This window comes from Amblyraja radiata, chromosome 17, assembly GCF_010909765.2.
Source record: "Amblyraja radiata isolate CabotCenter1 chromosome 17, sAmbRad1.1.pri, whole genome shotgun sequence".
In the NCBI taxonomy this organism is placed as follows: Eukaryota; Metazoa; Chordata; class Chondrichthyes; order Rajiformes; family Rajidae; genus Amblyraja; species Amblyraja radiata.
The window spans coordinates 36,011,169-36,036,946 of NC_045972.1; the positions used below are offsets into that span (position 1 = coordinate 36,011,169).

Below are 25,778 nucleotides of genomic sequence, written 5' to 3' on the forward strand. Positions count from 1 at the left end.
AGAAGAGTTAAGTATTGAGTGTAATGGGGCACTGGCAGAGAGGCAGTTTAGGCCAACAGATCAACGATGATGATATTCAATGTTGGGCAGACTTGAGGATCCTGATGATCTATTTTCTTGCTCATGTTATCGCTGGGCATTTAACCTAGCGGTAATATTAAATTCCTTTATTTATCTTGTTGAGCTATCAATTAAAAAGCTAAACTAATCCCATGATGTTTTCACAGATGAGAGTGTTGCAGTTCAGTGCAGGCAAGTAATCCAGATCTAGCTAGTCATAAAAACCTTGCTATTGTAGAGGCACAAATTGATTCTTTATTCAGGCATTGTAGATTGGAAATACATGCACGTTTAGCACTCTAACATAATAGCCGTTGGTGTTGCTGAGAGGCGGTTGCCTCGTGGGATCAGTTGAGCTCCTGCTGAGGTGGCAGGACACTCTCATAAAGTGAGAGGAAGCGGAAGAGCAAGAGAGCGAGAGAGGGCTAGGGCACACTCCCATATATCCCGTGACTCCTGCCCATGGCTGCTGAGGATTCGCTGAACCACTAGGTGCAGCTACAGGACCCCCCCCCCCCAGAACCAGAGGCAGACCGTGGGGGCAGAAGTCGAAAAGTGGAGCGGAAGCAAGATCGAGGGTGGCTCTTGCTGTGGGGTCGGTGGCAAGATCAAGGGCGGCTCTTACTGTGGGGTCGGTGGCACCCCGGCGGTACACTATGTTATACTTTGACAAAGATTGCAGTAGAACCAATTTATCCACATTTCTGAAAGACTTTCAATAAGATGTTATTATGGATTTTTGAAGGTTAGACCATGCAGTCAGCAGAAAAGTATGAGGGTGGAGAGCCAGCTCGGCACATGGCAGAGCTAGTCTTTAATCCTAAACTTTGTGCTCTGAAGTGGCTTTGAAATTGGGCTCTCAATGATCTGTACTGGGATTGCTGCAATTAACAATTTACATGTGATTCAAAACTTCTAAATTTGCTAGCTTAGTATTGCAGTCAGTATTTATAAGAAAAGCAAAATTGGATGATAGCTATGATTGGGGAAACTAGCTTCAATATAATGAAGTGTGGTTTCACATTTTGAGGGATCATGTAAAAATAAAGGATAATAGGAGTGCAAACACATTGCTAAAAGTAGTTGCCAAAATTAATGAGATACTTTTTAAACAGATGGCAAAACAAGAATTCGGGTTTGTTCCTAGGCAGGATGGGATTTGCAGACCAGCAAATTTATTTATTTAATCTTGTTCTGAAAAGGATGCAAGGGTACTAGTGAAATTAATTAAAGATTTTTTGAGAATTTGTGTATATTGCATTTGCGCTACTTAAGAAAGGATGAATGAGCAAATTACTTATTAAGTAATGGATGGCTTAAATAAGAGGATTCCAATCTGGTTGTGATAAAGTAGACAAAGGCTGGCAGACAAGCGAAAAGACAGCGAGAAACTTCACTTGTGGGGAATGGCAAACCCTAAAGCCACCAAGATATCAAATATATTCAAACGCGGTGGCACAGTGGTAGAGTTGCTGCCTTGCAGTGCCAGAGACCCAGTTCGATCCTGACTACGGGTGCTGTTTGTATGGAGTTTGAGCGTTCTCTCTGCGACTAGCATGGGTTTTCTCCGGGTGTTCCGGTTCCCCCTACGCTCCAACGATGTCCAGGTTTGTAGGATAGTGTTAGTGTGCTGGGATCGCAGATTCGCATGGACTCGGTGAGCCAAGGGGCCTGTTTCCGCACTGTATCTCTAAACTAAATTTTTTGGGGAATGTTGGAAATTTGAGCTTACGATCACGGTGGATGATGCAGAGGTGTGTGTGTGTGTGTGCGCGCACACGTGAGGCAGAGGCAGTGGAGGATAACATTGATCAGAGCTGGATAAGGAAGGATGAGGAGACTCAAATGGAACAAGTGTGGGAGTTATTTGTGCAGAATATTTTGTGCATTTCAATTCGCAAATGGTTAATTAGTTCATTGTATCTGACTTGTCAAAATAATTGATTTTTATTCCATAAATGTTTGCTCCAGTTGCCTGTTCAGTAAAAGGCACTGGATAAACAATGGCACAGTGTTCTTCCTTAATGATGTTTTGTTGGGGTAATGTGCCGTGTTTCTTTCATCCTAGTTTATCCTGTCCTATATTCTGATGCTGAAAGCAATTATTCCTTAACGGTGTCAAATTTAAAAGGCCCGAAAGCTTTTTGGCACAGTCATGCTTTTAGCTTGCATCCTGGTACTGACATTAACCATTGCATTACAATAAGAAAGATGCCTGAACATCATTAAATTAGCTGCTTTAATGTTATTCAACTTGAAAAAACCAACAAAAGTACTCTCCTGCCTTTCCTCTCCCTTGTCATCTCTTCGAGTGTTTATATTGCAAAATTTAAAGACAAAATCTAGCTCTTTGTTTAATGCTTTATAATTACATCTTGGTTAATGTGGAAATAAATGGTCATTTTTAAGTCAAAGCAAACCTAAAACGGTTATGAGGTGAGATTACTATGATCGGGTATCATTTATTTTTTGGGGATGTGTAAATATTAATTTTGCTTTTAATTTGAATGTGTTTTCTTCTTGTAGGTTTGGGAGCTGACTGCTAATAAAGTGATCATGGTCTCTGCAATTGGTAATGATGGGCCTCTTTATGGGTGAGTTTGGTCTGTTTGATCTTGATGCTCATGTTTAAGCACAGGATCCCATTATCAAATGTAATATACACCCAAGTCCAAAGTAGTACAAAGACTGAGACTGGGTTGCAGCACTGATATAGCTACTTGTGCCGTCCTGACCAGCTGCAACATTTTGGGGGAAACTGTTTCTATTTGCAGCAAAGAAAAGTTGGTGATTATATATTATTTTTGTAGATGCTATAGGTAGAGACAAAATTAAGGTTAGAGTTGGGAAACTGAATAAATATGAGCTGCATTCCACTCCTACTGACTTGAATACTATTTAATGCACCACTGTCTAAACTTGTTGTTTTGTGCAATGGATGATTCATACAGATTAATGGGTGTTACCTTTATAAATTAGTCTACAAAAATGTCTTTGGTCTCTCTGCTGCTTGGGGTGTAGGATGGGGAAAACTGTTCACAAGAACTGCAGTGATGGGCATCACCGTGTGCTGTGGCCCGATTGAAAGTTGAATTTAATAACATTTGTCTCACTTTTTCATGGTATTAAAGTCTGAGCAGTGTTATTTGTAATATAAGACAGAAGAGCAATAATAGAAAGTAGAAGGCAGAGGCCAGTTCGATTGGCCTCTGCCTTGGAATTACAACGCAGTCGTTTGAGCTACTGTGTTCATGCCAATGTAAAAAAAGCTCTTTAGGATAATCTTGTCTTTCGGTATGTGGTCCCTAAACCTGCAGGTTGGATCTCCAAGCAGACATCCAAAAAGTTTTAACATGCCACAAGAATTTCTGCCTGTACCAGCCTTTAAGGCACTCACTTCTTGAGTAATAATTATTGGGGAGAAAAATATTTAGTCTCTTCCCTCTAATCATTGTACTGATTAATTTAAATCTATACCCTTAGTTTTTGTTTTTTCCCTATTCCTATTAAGTGCCTTGATTCTCTCGATACACCAATCTCTTGCATTTCGTGACAGCCCTTGAGGATTATGCTTCTTTGCTCAACTTTTCTTTAAGAAGGGAAATATTTTTAAAAACCAGCAACCATATGTTTTGCAGAGAGTGGATGCATTAGATTTGAGTCTTCTGAATAATTATTACTATCCAAATGCAATTTGTGGAATTCTTCAAGAAATTCTTTCATGCATAATATTTATTTGTGGGATAAAACTACTTCAGAATGGGAAAGGTGCTGCTGTATTTCCATGCTCATTCCAGTAATCCGCTGCACCTGTGGCTATGGTTTCAGCCATTTGGGTCATATTCTGGATTCCTAAGACCCTTTTGTGGTTCCTTTGATTGTTTGAAAGCCTTTCTCATAAATAATGGAAGATGCAGCTTAAAATACACTACAAGTTCTTGCTTTTTTGTAAGAATTATTCAGATTGACTGATTTAAGGAGAATGGATCAGGTTAGTACAAACCGATATGTAGCCTCTCCTAGCAACTATGATAATAGCACTCGGATTTCTCGAATCAGAAGGCTATGGCGTCAACTTTGCTCTAGCGTTTGAAATGTGATATTCTGGCTGCTACCATTTTAGTGAGTGTTGATAGAAGTTTGTTGTTTTGCCTGAAGTGCTAAAATTGACCTCAGCATTTTACTCTTAGAATTTGCATGGGTAATACTTGAAGACCAGGATAATTCTGAATTCTTGGCTAGCATGTGTTCCTCCAGCAATGCAATCGAAAACATGTAGCATTTAAGTTGCGATCCACGTAGGTGAAACAACAGCCCTCAGCGGTTGGGGCAATTGGGACTGGAGATGTTTGAGGCATTTTTGTTAGTCACAGGACTTTATATATTAAAAAACACACCATTGGCTGCCAAGGTCTTAAACAAATTTGGAGAGAGATGACTGCAAATTAATGGGTCATGAGGTGGTGCTTGACACAATTCTACAATGATCCTAGTATATTAATTAATTCTAGTCATTGTTGTTTTGAATCTAATGTTGCCTCACCTTTTCCAGTACCCTCAATAATCCTGCTGACCAGATGGATGTAATTGGTGTGGGTGGAATTGACTTTGAAGATAATATGGCTCGATTCTCCTCCAGAGGAATGACCACTTGGGTAAGTTAGCACTGTTTTATGCTGTGATGCACTGTTTATCTTATTCGCAGGTTGACAGTGGAAAGGGCAATGTATAAAGCCTATTTCTGATTACCTTAGCTGTCCTGTACAGCAGCAGTGATTCCTCTTGTACGCTGCAGAGACCTAGACTATCACCAATGGGCACCTTGAGTCATTTAAAAGATACCACCATTGTAGTCTCTCCAAACACTCAGAATGTTTTGGATAATTAAGTGAATCGCTGACTACCCTTGAAGGCACACATTACTGGTGACACGGCCCTAATGACACTTAGAAACATAGAAAATAGGTGTAGGAGTAGGCCATTCGGCCCTTCGAGCCAGCACCGCCATTGAATATGATCATCCAATATCAGTACACCGTTCCTGCTTTTTCCCTATGTCCCTTGATTTCATTAGTCCCAAGAGCTATATCTAACTCTCTCTTGAAAACATCCAGTGAATTGGCCTCCACTACCTTCTGTAGCAGAGAATTCCACAGATTCACAACACTCTGGGTGAAAAAGGTTTTTCCTCATCTCAGTCCTAAATGGCTTTCTCCTTATTCTTAAACTGTGAACCCTGGTTCTGGAATCCCACCAATATCGGGAACATTTTTTCTGCATCTAGCCTGTCCAATCCCTTAAGAATTTTATATGTTTCTATAAGATACCCTCTCATCCTTCTAAATTCCAGCGAATATAAGCCCAGTCGATCCATTCCTTCATCATATGTCAGTCTCGCCATCCCAGGAATTAATCTGGTGAATCTATGTTGCACTCCCTCAACAGCAAAAATGTCCTTCCTCAAATTAGGAGACCAAAACTGTACACAATACTCCAGGTGCGGTCTCACCAGGGCCCTGTAGAACTGAAGTAGAACCTCCCTGCTCCTATAATCAAATCCTCTCGCTATGAATGCCAACATGCCATTTGTTTTTTTCACTGCCTGCTGTACCTGCATGCTTACTTTCAGTGACTAATGTACAAGCACACCCAGGTCTCGTTGTGCCTCCCTTTCTCCTAATCTGATACCATTCAGATAATTGCCGCCTTGTTTTTGTAACCAAAGTGGATAACCTCACATTTATCCACATTATACTGCATCTTCCCACTCACCAAACCTATCCAAGTCACCCTGCAGCCTCATAGCATCCTCCTCGCAGCTCACACTGCCATCCAACTTTGTGCCATCTGTAAACTTGGAGATGTTACATTTAATTCCTTTGTCAAAGTCGTTAATCTATATTACTAAAAGTCTGATCTTGACCACTTCCCGTTGTTCTGTATATTGATTTTAGAAAATACGCTGCCACTTACGGTTGTGATTTTTGGCCATCTTACTCAGAGTCCCCCTCCGCTGTGCAGGACAAGAGGATTTTTCCCATCGATGATCCCAGTTCTCTATCCATGTCATTACCCTACCCCCGATACCATGTTCTCTAATTTTGCACACTAATCTCTTGTGTGAGACCTTGTTAAAGGCTTTTTGAAAGTCCAGATACATCACATCCACTGGCTCTCCCTTATCCATTCTACTTGTTACATCCTCAAAAAATTCCAGAAGATTAGTCAAGCATGATTTCCCCATCTGTAATCCATGCTTATTTTGACAGATTCTGTCACTGCTTTCCAAATGCGCGCTATTACATCTTGAATAATCGACTCAAACATCTTCCCCACTACCGATGTCAGGCTAACTGGTCTATAATTCCCTGTTTTCTCTCTCCCTCCTTTCTTAAAAAGTGGGGTTACGTTAGTTACCCTCCAATCCACAGGTACTGATCCAGGGTCTATAGAACATTGGAAAATGATCACAAATGCACCCACGATTCCTAGGGCCACCTCCTTGAGTGCTCTGGGATGCAGACCATCAGGCCCTGGGGATTTATCTGCTTTCAATCCCAACAGTTTCCCATTATATATTTACCTATTTTGAACTGCAAGGGACCTACATTTGTCACTAATCCTTTCCTCTTCACATATCTAAAGAAGCTTTTACAGTCAGTTTTTATATTCTCCGCAAGCTTTCTTTCATGCTCTATTTACGTACCACCTAGTTTGCATACCTGACACCAGGTTCCTGAAAGTGGACGCGGTTCTGTCTGCTTCCAAAGACCAGTTTACCAGATATTGGAGGAAAAGGTTCAATAATACACTCAATAGCTCCTTGGAGGTGGGGTGCAGTTGTGGAAACTCCCTTGAATCCCTGACCCATGATCAAGGTTTCAAGGTTAGTTTATTGTCACATATGGAGTTGGAGTCCGACTGCAGTCCGTCTGTCTTTTTTTAATTTTTGTTCCGTTAGATGTTCGTTTTTGGTTCTAATTTTTATTATTTTTTAGCTGTGTATATGTGGGGGCGGTGGGGGGGTGGGGATTAGTGGGGGAAACCGTTTAATCTCTTCCCTGTACGGGGACTCGACTTTTTCCCTTTCGGGTCTCCGGTGTCGTTGGGCCTAACATCGTGGAGCTGGCGGCGGCCTCCAATCGGAACCAATCTGAGGGCTCCAGTTGCGGAGCCTGCGGACTCGCCATCGCGGAGCTGGCCGACTTCGGCGAGGGGGGAGAGCCGTGGTGACGCGCGGCTGCAACCCGACTTCGGAGCTTCGGTGGTTCTGGCCTTAGGCCCGGTGGACAGGAGCATCGGGAGCTCGCAGGTCCCTGGTGGGAGATCACTTTTCGGAGATCCAGCAACAGCAACTTCTCCCGCCGGAATCGCGGGGTTTAAATGATTCGGAGCGGGGCCTAACATCGCCCCGCGCGGCTTAAATGGCCGCGGGACTTACCATCGCCCGCCGGGGGCTTTAACATCGTGAGCCCCAGTCGCCTCGACGCTGCAGTTGGACTGCTGGACCGTGGGAGAAGAACAAAGGGAAGAGATAAGACTTTTGCCTTCCATCACAGTGAGGAGGTGTTGGAGATTCACTGTGATGGATCTTTGTGTAAATAGTGTTAAGTGTGTGTCTTGGTTTTTTTTGTATGGTCATGACTGCAGGAATGAAATTTCGTTCAAACCTGTTTGAATGACAATAAAAGCCATTCTATTCTATTGTGCCAATTAAGGTACAGTGAAATTTGAGTTACCAAACAGCCATACTAAGTGAAAAGCAACAAGACACAACCACTTAAAAGTTAACACAAACATCCATCACAGTGGATTCCACATTCCTCACTTTGATAGAAGGCAATAAAGTTCAATCTTATTCCTCTTGTTCTCCCACGGTCAGGGCAGTCAGACCATCCGCAGTCGGGGCGAACAAAGCCCCCGCAGCCGACGATTGAAGCCCCCGTCGGGGTGATTGAAACGCCCGCGTCGGGGTGGTTGAAACTCTCCGCGGCATTGAGGTCCCGAGTTGGTCTCTTCTTACCAGAGACCGCAGACTTCACGATGTTAAAGTCCACGTGCCCCACTGTTGGAGCTTCGATCCCCGGCAAAAGGATCGCAAGCTTCGCGATGTCAAAGTCCCGCAGACTCCTGTGGCTTGGAGCGCCGGGTCGATCTCCAGGAAAGGCCGCCAACTCCACAATGTTAGGCCGCAGCGGGGACGGAGATACGATACGGAAATAAATCGCACCTACGTCGAGGGAAGAGATTGTAAAAATTATGGCCAAGTATCCTGAGAATATTGCAGTGGGTTTTTTGTACTCTCCAAAGTAACTAATCTCAGTTATGCTTTATAAAGACAGTCTTTTGCACCTGTAAAATATATGACTAATCTCATTAGTGCTTTTTTTCTAAAGTTTTATCTACACAACCAGTATTTATTTTATTGACTGAGGATCATGTTTCCTCTAGGATTAGCAAATGATTAAATGGTATGTTACCTGACATCAGGCACGTGCCGTGAGTAATTACTCGGGGTAGGCAGGCGGCTTTTAAAAAAAATCTTAAACCGCGCATGCGCAGATTGTTCTCTCCTTAAAAATAAAAACAAATTACAATTAAATTTGCCCAAGGCTTCTAAATCTCCTTCATTTTTTAATTACTGAATGGGTGGGGGTTGGAGGATGAAGGCAGGTGGAGAGATGGTGGGAAAAACGGGAGCACACCGGGACGTTGAATCAGTTGTCATCTTATTGAATGACAATACTAATTCAAGGGTCCAATTGGAGGGAGAGTTCCTTTCACAGCGTGTGGAGAGTCTGTGCCAGGGGTTAAAGTTGCGGGGAGGGCAGGATGTTGAGAAAGAGGGGGGTCGGAGATCATGTCAGACTCACTCACCGCTGCTGCAGCGCTCCGGGCACGGACAGGAGAACTGGCCGTTACTTCCGGTGAAGGAAGCAGCTCGGGTAGCTGCGAGCGGCCGCCGGGACCCGACAGCAGAACTGGCTGCCACTTCAGCTCCTTCTGCCGGCCCGCTCACCTCTGGCAGTGCTCTCCGTCTGAACACCTCTCACCTGCCACTCACTGGCATGAGTGAGGCCGGCGAGCGGCAGGAGAGAGGTTTTAGACGGAGAGCACTGCCAGAGGTGTACGGGACCGGCAGAATGGGCTGTCAGGTCCCGGCGGCCACTCGCAGCCACCCAAGCTACTCCACTCCCCGGCCACAATGCGTTGGCTCGGTGCCCGGAGCGTCGCAAGTGGATTACTGGCCCCCGATCCCCTCCTTCACAACATTCGTGCCCTCGCCGCAAATTTACCCCGGGCCAGACTCCCCAAACACTGTGAAAGGAGCTCACCCCCCACCCCGGGAAATACATTATTTAAAAACATAAAGCACCTAGAAATGTACTTACCACATTATCGGTACATGTACTCCATTCTTCTCTCTTTGCTTCCTAACATACCCTTCAGATAATGGCAATCCATATTTGAAAAACCCGCCAAGAAACTTGCGCTGCGCATGCGCAGTAGGCTGCTACGCATGCGCAGTACAGCAAAGGACGAATTTCAGCTGCCTTCAACTCCACTTGAAATTGACGGCTTCAAGCAGCGCTGACAGCAGGTGGGCTGCACAGACCTTCCCGTGTTACAAGTGCTGCGGTTGAAAGGCATGGGGAATTATGCCTACCCAAGAGATCGATCTCTTAGATAGGCATAATTCTCCCATGCCTTTACTATTTATATTATATTTAATGATTATCATGTCATAATTTTAGTCAGGGTAGGCAGTGCCATCAACTGCGAAGAAGCAAATATAATGATTTTAAAAACACTAAAGCATAAAATAAAATGGGAGCAGAAGTAGGTCTTTTGGCCCTTCAAGCTTGCTCTGCTGTTCAATATGTCAATCAATACCTTAATATCACATTAATTTAGTTTAGAGATACAGCGTGGAAAAAGGCCCTTTGGCCCACCGAGTCCACACTGACCAGGGATCATTAACACGATCCTATACACACTGGGGACAATTTACATTTATACCAAGCCAATTAATCTACAAACATGTACGTCTTTGGAGGGTGGGAGTAAACCAGAAGACCTCGGAGAAAACCCATACAAGTCACGGGGAGAAGTAAAAACTCCGTACAGCCAGCACCCACAGTCAGGATCGAGCAGGTCTCTGGCGCTGTAAGGCAGTCGCTCTACTGCTACTCCCTTGCATTCTTGCTCTTTATTTGGTGCTTGTTGCCTTGTGTCTAGAAATTGGTCTATATCCTCAACCTATTCAACAACTTGGCTACTGCGATCATCTGCAGTGAATTCCACAGGCTCACCAACTTCAGATGAGAGGTCTTCTTGCAGTCCTAAAACTCTTCCCTTGCAACATGAGACTGTGATTCCCTGTTCTGTACACAATAGAAATTTAAATTGCTTCCAGTCCATGGGTTTGATGGTACACAAAAAAGCTGGAGAAACTCAGCGGGTGCAGCAGCATCTATGGAGCGAAGGAAATAGGCAACGTTTCGGGCCGAAACCCTTCCCAAAACGTTGCCTATTTCCTTCGCTCCATAGATGCTGCTGCACCCGCTGAGTTTCTCCAGCTTTTTTGTGTACCTTCGATTTTTCCAGCATCTGCAGTTCCTTCTTAAACACCATGGGTTTGATACTTTTGTACAGTAGCACAATAGTCAAGAATGTTTAATTGTCATATGTACCAAAACAGAACATTGAAATTCGTACGTGCAGCAGCATAACGGGTACTTTCAGCATAACACAAAACTCAATAGATAACATAGTCATTAAAAAAATAATTTAAAAAGTTCAATAAATAAAAACAAAACAGTTAATGCTGTTGACTCATAGCTTCAGGAAACCAAATTTAGTGTTGACTTTAGTCTGAAGAAGGGTTTTGGCCCGAAACGTTGCCTATTTCCTTCGCTCCATAGATGCTGCTGCACCCGCTGAGTTTCTCCAGCATTTTTGTGTACCTTAGTGTTGACTTTGCTGTCTGTGTAAAATTTCCACATTCTGCATGGATTTACCTAGGAGCTTTCATCTCCCAAACGTGCTGGCGAGTTAATTGGATTTGATGTAGGTGTGATGAAAAGAATCAACAGGAATTGATTAGCAAGCGAGATAAAGTCTAAGGTGCAATGAATAGGATGGCTCTTCTGGAAGCTAATGTGGACTTAATGGGTCAAAGAGCTTCTTGTACCATTGTGAATAATTAACTATTCATGTGTGAGTCATCTTTGAATCTAACACTATCCCTGACTTGCATTAGCCATGATTGTACTTTTTGTATTTTTCTGCAATGCTGGTGTGTGAAACTTGCAGTTCCTGCATTCTGCTTGCCCATTGCCATGTATTTTAATGAACTCTCCAATTTATCATAGCCTCCTTGCATCTTAGTTTCCTTTATTTAAATGAAATCCCTAGTTTTTGTCTCATTTCTCAATTAAGACAATTATGTCTAGTTTATGGTTTTGTGATGTGTATGAAGATGGCTAATTAGACCAATCTGGACTTGAGAGTTCCTTCTACACAGGACAGAGGTGTGGGGATGCTGTGGCATCAGTGGTTCTTGATTTTCAAGATTTTCCTCTTTGATTTCCCCATTTTAGTTTCCCTATATGAACGAATACCACACAACAGGACAATGCTTGTTATTCCCAGTGGTGTGTGTCAATGTTAAACTTTATTTAAATTCTGAGAGAATCTTTGAATCTCTTATAATAATAATAATAAATTTTATTTATGGACGCCTTTCAAGAGTCTCAAGGACACCGTACAAAAGTTTAGCAAGTAGAGGAAAAACATGTAAGCAGAATGAAATAAATAGTAGAGACATGATAAATAGTAGAGACTTATGTCCACCACTTGATCATTTGCCTTAGGTTAGATCTCCATAAAGATGGTTTGATATTCTGTCATCAAATATTCCTCCAACATATCCTGCTCACTTTATGAGACACCTGCATGGAAACAGGCACTTTGGATCACCGAAGATAGAGCCATTCGGCTCATCGAGTCCACACTGACCATCAATCACCCGTTCACACTTGTTCTGTTATCCCACTGTTGCATCCACTGCCTATGGGGAATTTACAAATATCCTACAAGGCTACGTGTCTAAGATTTGTGAGGAAGCCTCAAGAAACGCTCGTGGTCATGGAGAACGTGCAAACTCCACACAGACAGCACCCAATGTCAGAATCAAACCCAATTTTTGAGCATCTCTACCAGATGCGCCACTGTGCAGTCAATACTTGATCTGTGATTCTTTCAATAATATGTAGATCCTGCCGATTGTTTGTTTGGAACAGAATCTGTGTGAATGGAATCTTGTCTGAAGAAGGGTCTCGACCCAAAACTTCACCCATTCCTTCTCTCCAGAGGTGCTGCCTGTCCCGCTGAGTTACTCCAGCTTTTTGTGTCTATCTTTGGTTGAAATCAGCATCTGCAGTTCTTTGTTACACACACGTCTTGTCAATTGATGTGACATATTCTGCACAGACAGATCATGGGAAATGGTTAAGCTGTCTGGCATGTATTTTGTACACTGCATGTCTCCAGTGTAGAGTAATGCTGGTATCACAACAGTACAGTACACCTTTAGCTTGGTCTTGAAGCTGATTCCTCTTTGTTCTCACACTTTACATCTCAGACATGCAAAACCAGTGCTGGCTTTTGCTGAAATGTTGTTGACTTTGTGATCAATGACTTACATTGAGAGAGTGCAGGAAACTTACATGAATCAGTTGACTAATGAAAGCCTCCAACCATTAACAAGCATGTTTGGTTCTGCGTGGGGCGATTGGCACAATTGGTGCATAATTTCTGTTTTGATTGTGATGATTGTGAAGCCAATGTTGCCACAGACACTGTCAAATTTGACTAGGCTTTCCTGCACGTCAGCTTCTGAGTGTGCATTGAGTGCACAGTCATCAGTGAAGAGGAAGCCCTTGAGGTGGCTTCTTGCAATTTGGTTTTGGCTGAGAGTCTTAAACAAAAGGTACCATCAGTCATACCCAAGGTCAATTTGGGGACATGAGAGACCATTGATGTTGAATTCTGAGGAAAACACAAACTGTTGGAGAACCCAGTGTATCACACAGCATCTGTAGAGAGAAATGGACAGATGACCTTTCAGGTTGGGATTCTTGTTCTGACTGGAGAAGGGTTACGACTTGAAACGTTATAAGGGAACAGGTTCAAGGATCTGACTAGTAGAACAGAAAAACGGCACACTCGTCTGTTTAGTTACAAATCAGATTTATTGGCAAGAGAGAGTTCAAAAACAATACTTGTCTCAGTATGCGCGGGGTCTGTTTTACAGCAGCGTCTCTCTCTTTTTGTTCAACTACATTCATTACTCTGCTCCTTGATCCATGTTTTGGTCATGTTGGTGAAGGCAATCTACTGACCTTGTCTGTAGAACTTTAGTTGGACCTTTGTTTCTACAATGATCCAGTAGTTTCAAGGCTACTTTTATTAGTTTAAATTCTTAAAATCCTAATTTCTTCAATTTGAGTTCACTGCACAAGTAGGATTGTAAAAGTTCTGTGATTTTAACAGGCTTTTACGTTTAAATGCTAATAGTTCTATGGTACTAAAATATTGCCATGGTAAGAGTTTTTTCATTTGTCCAAAATTATTTCATTTTGTGTCTTTGTTTGATTTCTCTACAATTTGTATTTTATTAGCTAAGATGCAAAAAATGATCAATATTGAAAGGCTAAGTTATACAAACTGAAAAAAATATGTAGTTATAAGAATCAACAGGATTAAAATGGGGTTGATGAAACATATTCAATTGTAACCCCAAATAAATTTGCTCTGGTTTAATTACCTGCATCAGCTTGGCTTAATGGAAGCAATCTTTTTTGAATTGTATGTGTTCAATCTTGCTCCAGGTCTCAAATACACCGTTTAAGTTAACAGTATTGCTTGTTTACCTTCATGTGTAAAGGATCCTGTTTCCTGTTTGACATTTTATCACTCGACCTTTTAAAACATGAAAACCAATTATCGGGTCACTTACCTCAGTACTGATTGCAAAACTTTGCTGTATGTGTATTGGTCACTGCAATTCTTGTATTACAATTAATTGCCAGAGGACATTACCAGTTTCAAGTGTGACTCTTGGTTGCTCACTCGTCTTTTGAACTAAGTTCTGTATTCAGGTCCAACTCCATTGATCTGGGTCAAAATTCCAGCTTTTGGAGGAAATTATGTTATTGAAATTCTATCTCTAGATATACAAATGAAAACAAGGCTGTATCTGTTCTGTCAGGTGATTGTCAAGTCAAAAGTCAAGAGAGTTTATTATCATGTGTCCCAGAGAGGACAATAAAATTATTGCATTGCTGCAGCACAACAGGATATTGTAGTCATAAATACAGATCAGATCAGTGTGTCCATTTACCATAGAATATATGTTTGTGCACACATCAGTAAACCGATAAAGTGTGATAGGTTGTTATAGTTCATAGTTTGTTTGAAGTTGTGTTTAATGGTCTGATGGCTGTCGGGAAGAAGCTGTTCCTGAATCTGGATGTTGCAGATTTCAGGCTCCTGTACCTTCTACCTGATGGCAGCGGAGAGATGAATGTGTGGCCAGGATGGTGTGGGTCCTCGATGATGCTGGCAGCGACTGCGATAGATCCCCTCGATGGTAGGGAGGTCAGAACCGATGATGGACTGGGCAGTGGTTACGACTTTTTGCAGCCTTTTCTGCTCCTGGACGCTCAGGTTGCCGTGCAACCGGTCAGCATGCTCTCTACTGTGCACCTGTAGAAGTTCGAGAGAGTCCTCCTTGACATACCGACTCTCCGTGATCTTCTCAGGAAGTAGAGGCGCTGATGTGCTTTCTTTATGATTGCATCAGTGTTCTGGGACCAGGAGAGATCTTCGGAAATATGCACACCCAGGAATTTGAAGTTCTTGACCCTTTCCACCATTGACCCGTTGATATAAACGGGACTGTGGGACCCCATCCTACCCATTCCGAAGTCCACAATCAGTTCCTTGGTTTTGCTGGTGTTGAGAGCCAGGTTATTGTGCTGGCACCATTTGGTCAATCGGTCGATCTCACTTCTATATTCTGACTCGTCCCCTTCAGTGATACGTCCCACAACAGTGGTGTCGTCTGCGAACTTGATGATGGCGTTCTCACTATGTCCGGCTACGCAGTCATGAGTATAGAGTGAGTACAGCAGAGGTCTGAGCACGCAGCCTTGTGGTGCCCCCGTGCTGATTGTTATCGAGGGTGACACATTTCCACCAATACGGACAGGCTGTGGTCTGTGAATGAGGAAGTCGAGGATCCAATTGCAGAGGGATGCGCAGAGACCCAGATCTGAGAGCTTGGTAACCAGCTTGGGGGGGATGACAGTATTAAATGCCGAGCTGTAGTCAATGAATAACAGCCTGACATATGAGTTTTTGTTGTCCAAGTGGTCCAGAGCGGAGTGGGGATTTTTTTAACATGGGCATGGAGATTTTTCTTGGTATATTTTTACAGAACTTGTACTTTCTATCAATTATCCTACTGCTATAATGGATTTCTGGATCCAATTGACTATTTTTCATTAAAATGGTATCTTTGCTTTTGAAAAAAACTTCAGGCTATACATAGAAACATAGAAAATAGGTGCAGGAGTAGGCCATTCGGCCCTTCGAGCCTGCACCGCCATTCAATATGATCATGGCTGATCATCCAACTCAGTATCCTCTACCTGCCTTCTCTCCATACCCCCTGATCCCTTTAGCCACAAGGGCCACATCTAACTCCCTCTTAAATATAGCCAATGAACTGGCCTCAACCACCCTCTGTGGCAGAGAATTCCACAAATAAAACACCATTTCCAAATAAAACACCATTGCCAAAGTCCCAGCGCAAATTGGAGGAACAACACCTCATATTTCGCTTGGGCAGTTTACAGCCCAGCAGTATGAATATTGACTTCTCTAACTTCAAGTAATCCTTGCCATTCCCTCTCTTTCCATCCCTTCCCAGTTCTCCGACTAGCCTGACTGTCCTCGTTAACATTTTATCTGATTGCTTTGTTGTTACCTTCACCTTGCTAACAATGATCTATTCTACATTTTCCTTGATCACTATCCCCTTTGTCTCGTTTTCACACCTTACACGTCCTTATCTCTGCATCTCCCTTTCCCATGACTCAGTCTGAAGAAGGGTCTCGACCCGAAACATCACCTATTCCTTCTATCCAGAGAAGCTGCCTGTCCTGCTGAGTCACTCCAGCATTTTGTGTCTATCTTCAGTTTAAACCAGCAGCTGCAGTTTATTCCTACAACACTTAATTATACAGCTTGTGTTTTAATCTTAAAATCTAAAGGAAAATCATTTGCTTGTGTTGGTAAGAAAGAAAACCCATTTACAATTGTCGCTTAGAGTCAGTCTGCACTGTATTCATTATTTGCTCATATTACTGTTTCCAAATTTACACACAATCGACATTTGTAGTTGCTGCACTTGGATTGCTGCCAGATAAATACTGGATTTTCTTCCCACAGGAGCTTCCAGGTGGTTATGGCAGAATGAAGCCCGATATTGTGACCTATGGCTCAAGTGTCCGAGGCTCTGGTATGCAGGGAGGCTGCCGTTCACTTTCAGGAACTAGTGTGGCATCGCCAGTGGTAGCGGGTGCAGTCGCTCTGCTTGCAAGGTAAGCACATCTTTATGTTGCAAAATAAAAATCCTGCATTTTCAATTTGAGCCATTTGTGACTTCAGGTTTCTGACATCTGATTCTGAGCGCTGAAAGCCTTAATAGTACAGTATACAGAGATTATCGCAATCGGGTGCTTGTATTGCAGTAGTATCTGTAGCCCACAGCTCACAATGATGATGATGAAACTCCTGGAAATTGTTTCTCCTCCATCAAGAATAGTTAATTTTCAAGTTTAGAGAAGGATGACATTTGGCAACCTGTGGTGTGGAAAATGTCCCATGTGTGATCGGAACCTTGTAACTTATCATATACCAACAGGATGCTTCTGTGCTTTGAGCAAACAAGGGATATTGTCAGTAAATATTTAAAACTACAGCTGCTATATTTTTTTCTGAAGATTACACTGTGGCATTCTGCAGAAAGCTAATATGTGGGAAATGTGGATGTTTTAAGTAGCTTTTCGAATTTCTAAGAAATAACAAGATCTCTTGCAAACTTAAAATAAAGTACATATTTAAAATTTCATCATCTGAATAATCACGTTAGGCTAAGTGCAAATAATTCAATTTTTAAAAATCTTCAGTTAATCTAGCCTTGAACTTTCTTTGCATTATGGATACTCAGTCAGACAAAACATTAGTTTGCCAGGTGGCTACAATTATTTTTCTTTGCCGTAGAAAAGAAAAACATTATAAGACAGGAGCAGGCCCCTCGATTTCTGCACAGCCGTTTAACATGATCGTACCTGATCTGTTCCAAGCCACATCTCTTTTGTCCACTTCCATTATAGCCTGCAATTTCCTGATCATTCAAATATTTATGTACAGGTGCTTCCCAAATTATGAATATGCCTGGCCTATGAACACCTCCTACATATGAATGATTGTACGGGGGACAGGCGGAATGGTTTGGAATGAATTTGCCAGCTGTGGCAGGGCTGCAGGCATCTTCTGCCGAGTGTGAGCAGGAAGCTTACATATGGCTTTCCATCCCCCCCCCCCAGCCGGGTGAGGAGGCCGATCTTGACCTCATTAGGAATTCTGCGGCCGGACATCAGATTGGCGGGCTGCATTTCACCCCTGCGGCTGGGCTCAGGAAACCCTGCACGGCCGGAGTCATCAGATCCGTTTCCATAGCCGTCTTCTGAAGCCAACTGAGGCGTGCTGATTTCTTGGCCCCAGTTGGCCGAGGCAAACCGTTCTGGTACCATTGGACTCCACTCGGAGGCGGCAGGTGTCCCCACCCTACCACAGATTGGCAAATCTACAGTCAGCGGGGGTCAGCTGGGCATTCCTGCCGGGAAAGTGGCACCTTGGCCCTGGAGTTGGCCACCAATCCGACCCTCATTGGCTCTTCCGAGGGCAGCTTGTAATGGCCCATAGGCTGCCAGTGCAAGAAATGCAAGTTTCGCTGTAAAATTAATTTGCATTTAATATTTATTTTTCTAGCAGAAGTAGAATAATTAGTGGGTCAGAGGTGAATTGTTGTATCGTATGTGACCTCTTTTGGTCTGGAAAATCAGTGGTGGACTTGTATTAACATCAAAAGAAGGGCCATATTCAGTTGCCATAAGTAGCAATGGGTATGATTGGAAGAAATTTGATGGTGATAATCTGAGCAGCTGTTTAAAAATGGAAACAGGAATTCAAATCTATGAATTCTAGCTGGTCTAAAATGTTCACGCACACCTCCATTAAACTTTCCCCTCTCATAATATAGTTATGCCCTCTAGTATTGGACACTTCCACCCTGGGGAAAAAGGTTCTGACTGTATCCCCTATCTACGTCTCTCATAATTTTATGTACTTCTATCAAGTCTCCCTTCAGCCTCCGACATTCCATAGAAACAATCCAAGTCTGTCTGTCCTCTCCATGTAGCTGAAACCCTCTAATCTAGGCTGGTAAACCTCCTCTGTAACGTCTCCAAACATCTCCCCATCTTTCCTATAATGGAGCGAACAGACCGGCACGTAGTACTCCAAATGTGGCCTAACCAGTCTTATTGAGCTGTGTCATGACTTCCTGACTCTTGTATTCAATCGCCATAACAATGAGGGCAAACATACCACACTATCTACCTGTGTTGCCACCTTTAGTGACCTATGAACTTGCATTCCAAGGTCCCTTTGCACATCAATGCTGTTAAGGGTCTTGCCATTAACGGTGTACTCTGTCCGTAGATCCAACCTCCCAAAATGCAACGCCTCACACTTGCTCAGGTTAAACTCCATCTGCCATTTCTCTGCCGATTTCTGCAGTCCTAAGCCAAATGAATGGAAGATATGCCTATATCTCATGTTTCCCTTTCACTTGACTGTCAGTCTGAAGCAGGGTCTCGACCCGAAATGTCCACCTATGCTGCTCTATGATCGTTGCTTTCGTCCGTCTGTCCAAGCGTTCGCTCGCTCTTGGTGCCGGCGCTTCTCCCCTCAGACTCCGCCAAACAAACACACACACGCACAGCATGTCCGGCAGATCGGGCCGAGACCAGGAGCAGGGCGAAGGATGACATCAAATGGATTATCGCAGCTATCGAAAAAGTCGACCCGAAATATCACCTAATCCTTTCCAGAGATGCTGCCTGATCTGCTAATTTACTCCAGCCTTTTGTGTCTGTCTTCGGTTTAAACTAGCATCTGCAGTTCCTCCCTGTACAAGATGTGTTCCGTTTAAAAAGAAAATTTTAAAAAACATTTAAAACATTTAAAAACACATAAACTGTTCCCCCCGCAATGCTGCGAGAGGCATAACTGAAGTCGGGTCGGGATTACTGAAATGATGGAAGTTACGCTCTGGTGCGTACTACATGTCAGTCCATTGTATTTCGCAGGAATGGACCATCTTGTTCGCTATAAGATCTTTGGTTGAAATAGACTGAAGGATCTACTACTTCAAGCTTACTCTTACATAAATGGTTTCTGTTTTTCTTCCACCACAGATCAAAAGTGCTTGATCTGTAGTGTTTTGCGAAGTCCTGAAAGGTAAATGAAAGGAAGTGGAAAGTAAGGAACTTGCTGTCTGCAGCAGAATTATTATTTTGCGGTAATTAGTTAAAGTTTGAGAGCAGATCTGAAAATAAATTCTTGCACCTACATTATGCGTGGATAGGTGGGCTCCAAGATATGCTACATAGAGGACATATGGCTTGATACAATTAGGCATTAAATTAGTATTTACTGCACCTTATCCTGAAAGGCTCTCAGCCAAGAACTGGGAAACGTTGCATGAGACAACTTTGTGTGACTGTTATAGACACAGCCGGGCAAATGGCTTTTTTTCAGCAAATTTGTATGGTTCGAATTATTGATGCATTTTGTTTTTCTGTGCTGCTAACTAATTTGCTTGTTATGATATAGAAAGAGGCCATTTGGCAATGGGTCCATGCAGGATTTGTGTAGAACAATCCTGTCAGTTCCATTCCTGGCGATCCTAATTTAGCTGTTGCTTTACAATTTATTCATTTTCACATGGCTATCAAGTTGCCTTTGATTCTTTTGCCACTCCAGTCATAATTTACTCGAGCCAATTACCCTATCAGCATGTCTTTGGGATGTGAGATGATGGCAGAGCACCTCCGAGAAGCTTGCACGGTCACGGAGAGAATGTGCAAACTCCATTGGCTGCATCGAAGATCTGGAACAATTCTGGGTTGCCATTAAGGCAACAGTCATTGACTACTGAAGAAGGGTTTCGGCCCGAAACGTCGCCTATTTCCTTCGTTCCATAGATGCTGCTGCATCCGCTGAGTTTCCCCAGCAATTTTGTGTACCTTTAATTGGCCTTGCTTTGTTTCTTTTCCTTTGATCATCTTTATCAGAGGAATGGTAGTCAAATTCTTGAATCTACGCCTCTGCAGTAGATCATTCTGCACCTGCCATGTTTATTTATTTGTGAAAATCGGCTATGTGATCTCTGGATCCCTTGCAATGGCTTTTTTCCCCTGCCCCTTTAAATATTTTATCAGGAACGGAAAGGCAAACTTGCATTCCGCTATGCAATAAGTTAGAACACACATTCAGTATTACTCTGGAATGTTTCTAGTTCCTCAATTAAAGATTATATATTTTTTAATCAATTTTAAATTTTGCAGTATGGATAGATGTTTGAACAGGCCACATTGTGAATTAGTCCAATAATATTTTGTGCTAATATTTGCTGAACTCCTGCATATCACTTTACAACCAGGAGTTAAGCTAGTTGGAGGCATGAGAAGCAGATGTTGGATTTGATTCAAGTTTCTGCTGGTGTATTTGTTAACCAGATGGTAAATGGTTTAAACTGGAGCTGTTCCAAGGCTTCATGGAAGCTTTCCAAAGGAAATCTCATTGAGTTTTGTCACAAAGCAAATAACTGGGTTATCAGGTGTAGATTCAACCAAAAGGTCTCGGGTAACCTGTTAGTTAGTTACCAGCGTAATTGATCTATTATTCCCAACCTAAACTGATGGTTCGTGTGAATGCCTCTTGAATAATTTTTGCAAGGATAGTTCTCGGTCAAATAGGTGCTGTCTTCCCATCATTCTTGACCCATAAATAAAACAGGATTGCAATCTACTGTAAATCGTGAGGTCTGATCAAGCATCTACTGGAGGAACTATGCAAGAAACCCTGTAGCTGCTGATATACTGCAAGATTTTATAAAAAACTCTGACGTTGAACATTTGGTTGAATTACCTTATTCAAATTTAACAGAAGTTTTGTGATCTTTTAACCTGCTATGCTTTTGATCCTTTAGATAAAAAAATGTTCCCAAGGTTCTGTTGTAAATTCATATTTTGCAAAACTGAGAATTCTTAGCTAAATGTTACCATGTCGACAGAATTCTTGCATGCTAATTTGAATTCTTTTTTTAATTTGTTCTGATTAAACTTGTATTCTGTTTTTTTCCAGCACTGTACAACACCGTGAGATGGTGAATCCTGCCAGTATGAAACAAGCATTGATAGCCTCTGCACGTAGACTGCCAGGAGTCAACATGTTTGAACAGGGTCATGGCAAGCTGGATCTGCTGAAGGCATACCAAATTCTCAAAATCTATAAACCCCAAGCTAGGTGAGTTCTGAAGTAAATTAGGATAATAAACACCTTTATCGCCAACATCTCTTCTCTACCCCACACTTTCCACCTCCCTCTTCCCTCCCCCCACCACTCCACCTTCCTCTCACGCTCAACACCTATCTAAACAAATAACTTATTTGAAGGTAATTAATTATCTGCTGTGGATGGTTTTGAGTACCTGCAGTTCTGTCGTGGATATGTTGACTATTTCTTATGCAAAAATCGTTAGTTGATGCAATTTTTGTTGAGCATGATTTGAATACTGTTAATACAAACAGACTCTGCAGAAGGACTTGGACGGGTTGGGAGAGTGGGCAGAGAAGTGGCAGATGGAATACAGCATAACAACGTGTGGAATCATGCATTTTGGAAGTAGGAATAAAGGCATGGACAGTTTTCTAAATGGGAAGAGAATGCAGAAATTGGAGGTTAAAAGGGTCTTTGGAGTGCTGGTGCAGAATTCTCAAAAACTTAATTTGCAAGTCAAATCGGGAGTAAGGAAGGCAAATGTAATGCTAGCATTTATTTTGAGAGGATTAGAATATAAAAACAGGGATGTAATGCTGAGGCTTTATAAGGCACTGGTCAAACCGCATTTGGAGTATTGTGAGCAATTTTGGGCCCATATCTGAGGAAGGATGTGCTGGCGCTGGAGACGGTCCAGAGGAGGTTTGTGAGAATGATCCCCAGAATGATTGGGTTAGCATATGATGAGCGTTTGATGGCACTGTGCCTGTACTGGCTGGAGTTTAGAAGGATAAGGGGGGACCTCGTTAAAACTTACTGAATAGTGAAAGACCTGAATAGAGTGGATGTGGAGAGGATGTTTCCACTAGTGGGAGTGTCTTGGACCAGAGGGCATAGCCTCCAAATAAAAGGACGTACCTTTAGAAAGGAGATGAGGTGGTGAATCTGTGTTCATTGCCACAGAAGACCGTCAATTTATATTTTTCGGCCAGAGATTGATAGATTCTTGATTAGTACGGGTGTCCGGGGTTATGGGGAGAAGGTAGGAGTGTGGTGTTGAGAGGGAAAGATAGATCATCTATGATTGAATGGTGTAGTCTTGAGGGGCCGAATGGCCTAATTCTGCTCCTATCACTAATGAATTTATGAAACCACCCAACACTTCCATTTAGTCCTGAATTGCTTTAATCTTCAGTTCCTCCCAAAAGCACAGGACCTTTACCAGTCTCTTTTACTTGAAGGATGCACAGGGACAAAGAAATCTGGGTGTGGGATAGTGCCGAATGCAAAATGCTAGCCAGCCCACAGCTGGAATATTGTATTCGGCTCAGTCGATTATAAGCACCCAATGCTGAAAATATCTAGCAGAGCAAGCAATATCATTGGACAAGGAAAAGGAATTGGGAAATTTTGAAGCTGTATTTTTAAAAAGCATTTAAAGTGGTTTGCAAGTTGGGAGCAGTGGAGAGAGTAAAAAAAAGTGTAAATGAAAGGGTGCAAAGAAAGAAAAAACAATTATACAAGTAATACATTATAAGTGGTGAATAATGAAATGTAGATAATTGAATAAAAACTAAAATTATCAAAGGAAAATCTAAATGCTGGAAGTGCTAAACCAAGCGCAGGTATTGCTGATTATCTGACTTTATTGGTTTCATCGTGCATCCTGGAAGACTGGAATGTACTGAGTCGTACATTCGGCCCGAAACGTTGCCTATTTCCTTCGCTCCATAGATGCTGCCTCACCCGCTGAGTACTCCAGCATTTCTGTCTACCCTCAAGTTCATATGGGGGCTTTGTAGCTGGTTGCATTTGGTGTGAGATGCAAATTAAAATCACAGGCCACTGGAAACTTGATTGTGGTTGCAAACTGAATGAAACCATTCTGTGCAGCAGGAATTAATCTGGTTTCCACATTGTGGAATAAACCTGTTTTTAAACATTAAACGGGAAAAAATATGTAAATCATTGCTTCACCTGGAAAAAGGGTCTGAGGCACTCTACAGTGGGAAGAGGTTGTCTTTCCTCAGGAAAGGTGTGAAGTTCCCAGAAGGAGTCAAGAAATAGATTAGTGGGATGGTTTCAAAGGTGAGTGATTGCAGATGAAAGATTAGACTGCAGAAGCTGGATTGTTCTCCTTGGAGTAAAGAAAGTTGAGAGAATACTTGATGGCGGTGTATCAAAGAATTACCTGTGGCCAAAGTCAATGAAGGGAGGAGGTACACATAAGTGTATGCCTCAAGTTCAAGTGAGTTTATTGTCATGTGTCCCTGTATAGGACAATGAAATTCTTGCTTTGCTTTGCCTCATGGTAAGTATTACGTCTGACCTTTAATATGTTGACACAGCCATGGAAGTAGCAGCTGAATATGGTAGGGCCCAGGGCCTCTTAATGGCATCTAGGTCGGCATGGACATGTTTAGCCGAAGTTTCTATTTCTGTGCTTTATGACTCTGCCATTAGAGCTGAGATAATTAACCTTGTGCAACTACACCCATCTTTAATTATATTCGACATGACAATGGCAATTGCAGAATTCTCCCTCGTCATCTGCTTTGGTTCAATTTTACTCGGGTATCTGTGTCCAATGGTGTTTTGATGTAATGTCTGTTGCTCTTAATTGGCCACAGTGCTAATCTTACGACAAATTTATATCAGGCCCAGCAACTCAAGACTGAAGTTTATTCAATTATCAGCAGCAGGAGAATTGTCATCCACCAAAATCTGGATGAAAAACCCAGAATATCACTCATTATAAAAGGACCAAAATTGGTACTTTTAAGTACAAAAGGCCGTAGGTGGTGATACTAAAAACAAGACATGTTGGAATTAAATCCTGCTAAAGAGCATGCTTTAAGACAGCAAAATTGCTGCATCCTTGAAGGTACCATAAAATTAAACAATGTAGAGAGAATGGACCAGCAGTGACCAGGTTATTACATTTGCAACCATTTCCTGCCGTAAGAAATAGAGGCTAGCGATGCAAGTTTCTTTTCATGCTGGTCTATCCTATGGAGCCTCTTTACCAAGTTCAAGAGCATGCTGCTTTGTCATCTAAATTAAACGCCCAAGTCGTCTCCTACCCAGTTGGTTCCTTGTATTTGTAAGTGGCTTGGATTTGTGTATAAAGTGCTTTATAAATTGAAGCCATTGTTACTTATTGAACAATTAATAGAAAAAATAAAAAGCTGTTTCAAAAATATATAATTTGTATCTTTGATTCAAAAGAAACCTGCAACAATTATTTACAATCCAGATATTTCTTTATCTACTCTCTAGAAACCAAGCTTCAGTTTGTTTCTGGAAAGGACTCGGTTACATCTAGCCTTGTTATGTCTAGTGAAAGGATATTTGCATTACATTCTGTAATTATGAACTTTGTTCTCTTTCAGCCTAAGTCCAAGCTATGTTGATCTGACAGAATGTCCTTACATGTGGCCCTATTGCTCCCAGCCAATCTATTGTGGAGGGATGCCAACTGTCATCAATGTAACAATCTTAAATGGCATGGGGGTCACTGGTCGGATTATTGATAAGGTAAGCATAGCTGTGAAATAATGCAATTTGACATGTGACTGTAGTTTTCTTTATTGTTTTTTCTTTTGCACTGTTAGATATGATGCCTTTGATTCCTTTAAATATTGTACATAATAACCATATAACAACAATATAACAATTACAGCACGGAAACAGGCCATCTCGGCCCTACAAGTCCGTGCCGAACAATTATTTTCCCTTAGTCCCACCTGCCTGCACTCATACCATAACCCTCCATTCCCTTCTCATCCATATGCCTATCCAATTTATTTTTAAATGATACCATCGAACCTGCCTCCACCACTTCCACTGGAAGCTCATTCCACACCGCTACCACTCTCTGAGTAAAGAAGTTCCCCCTCATGTTACCCCTAAACTTCTGTCCCTTAATTCTGAAGTCATGTTCTCTTGTTTGAATCTTCCCTATTCTCAAAGGGAAAAGCTTGTCCACATCAACTCTGTCTATCCCTCTCATCATT

The 25,778-nt window shown here is 42.2% G+C and overlaps 1 protein-coding gene across 3 annotated transcripts in view; it reads left to right on the top strand.

Annotated features, from left to right (window-relative positions):
- The window catches only part of mbtps1 (membrane bound transcription factor peptidase, site 1), an 85,246-nt gene that overhangs the window by 27,727 nt on the left and 31,741 nt on the right, over positions 1–25,778 (top strand). For all 3 annotated transcript variants that reach the window (XM_033036157.1, XM_033036156.1, XM_033036158.1), the window contains exons 8-12: positions 2,587–2,654; positions 4,613–4,715; positions 16,582–16,733; positions 21,628–21,789; positions 25,155–25,299. In XM_033036157.1, the coding sequence (XP_032892048.1) occupies positions 2,587–2,654; positions 4,613–4,715; positions 16,582–16,733; positions 21,628–21,789; positions 25,155–25,299 (630 nt within the window). The remainder of the gene's footprint in view (positions 1–2,586; positions 2,655–4,612; positions 4,716–16,581; positions 16,734–21,627; positions 21,790–25,154; positions 25,300–25,778) is intronic.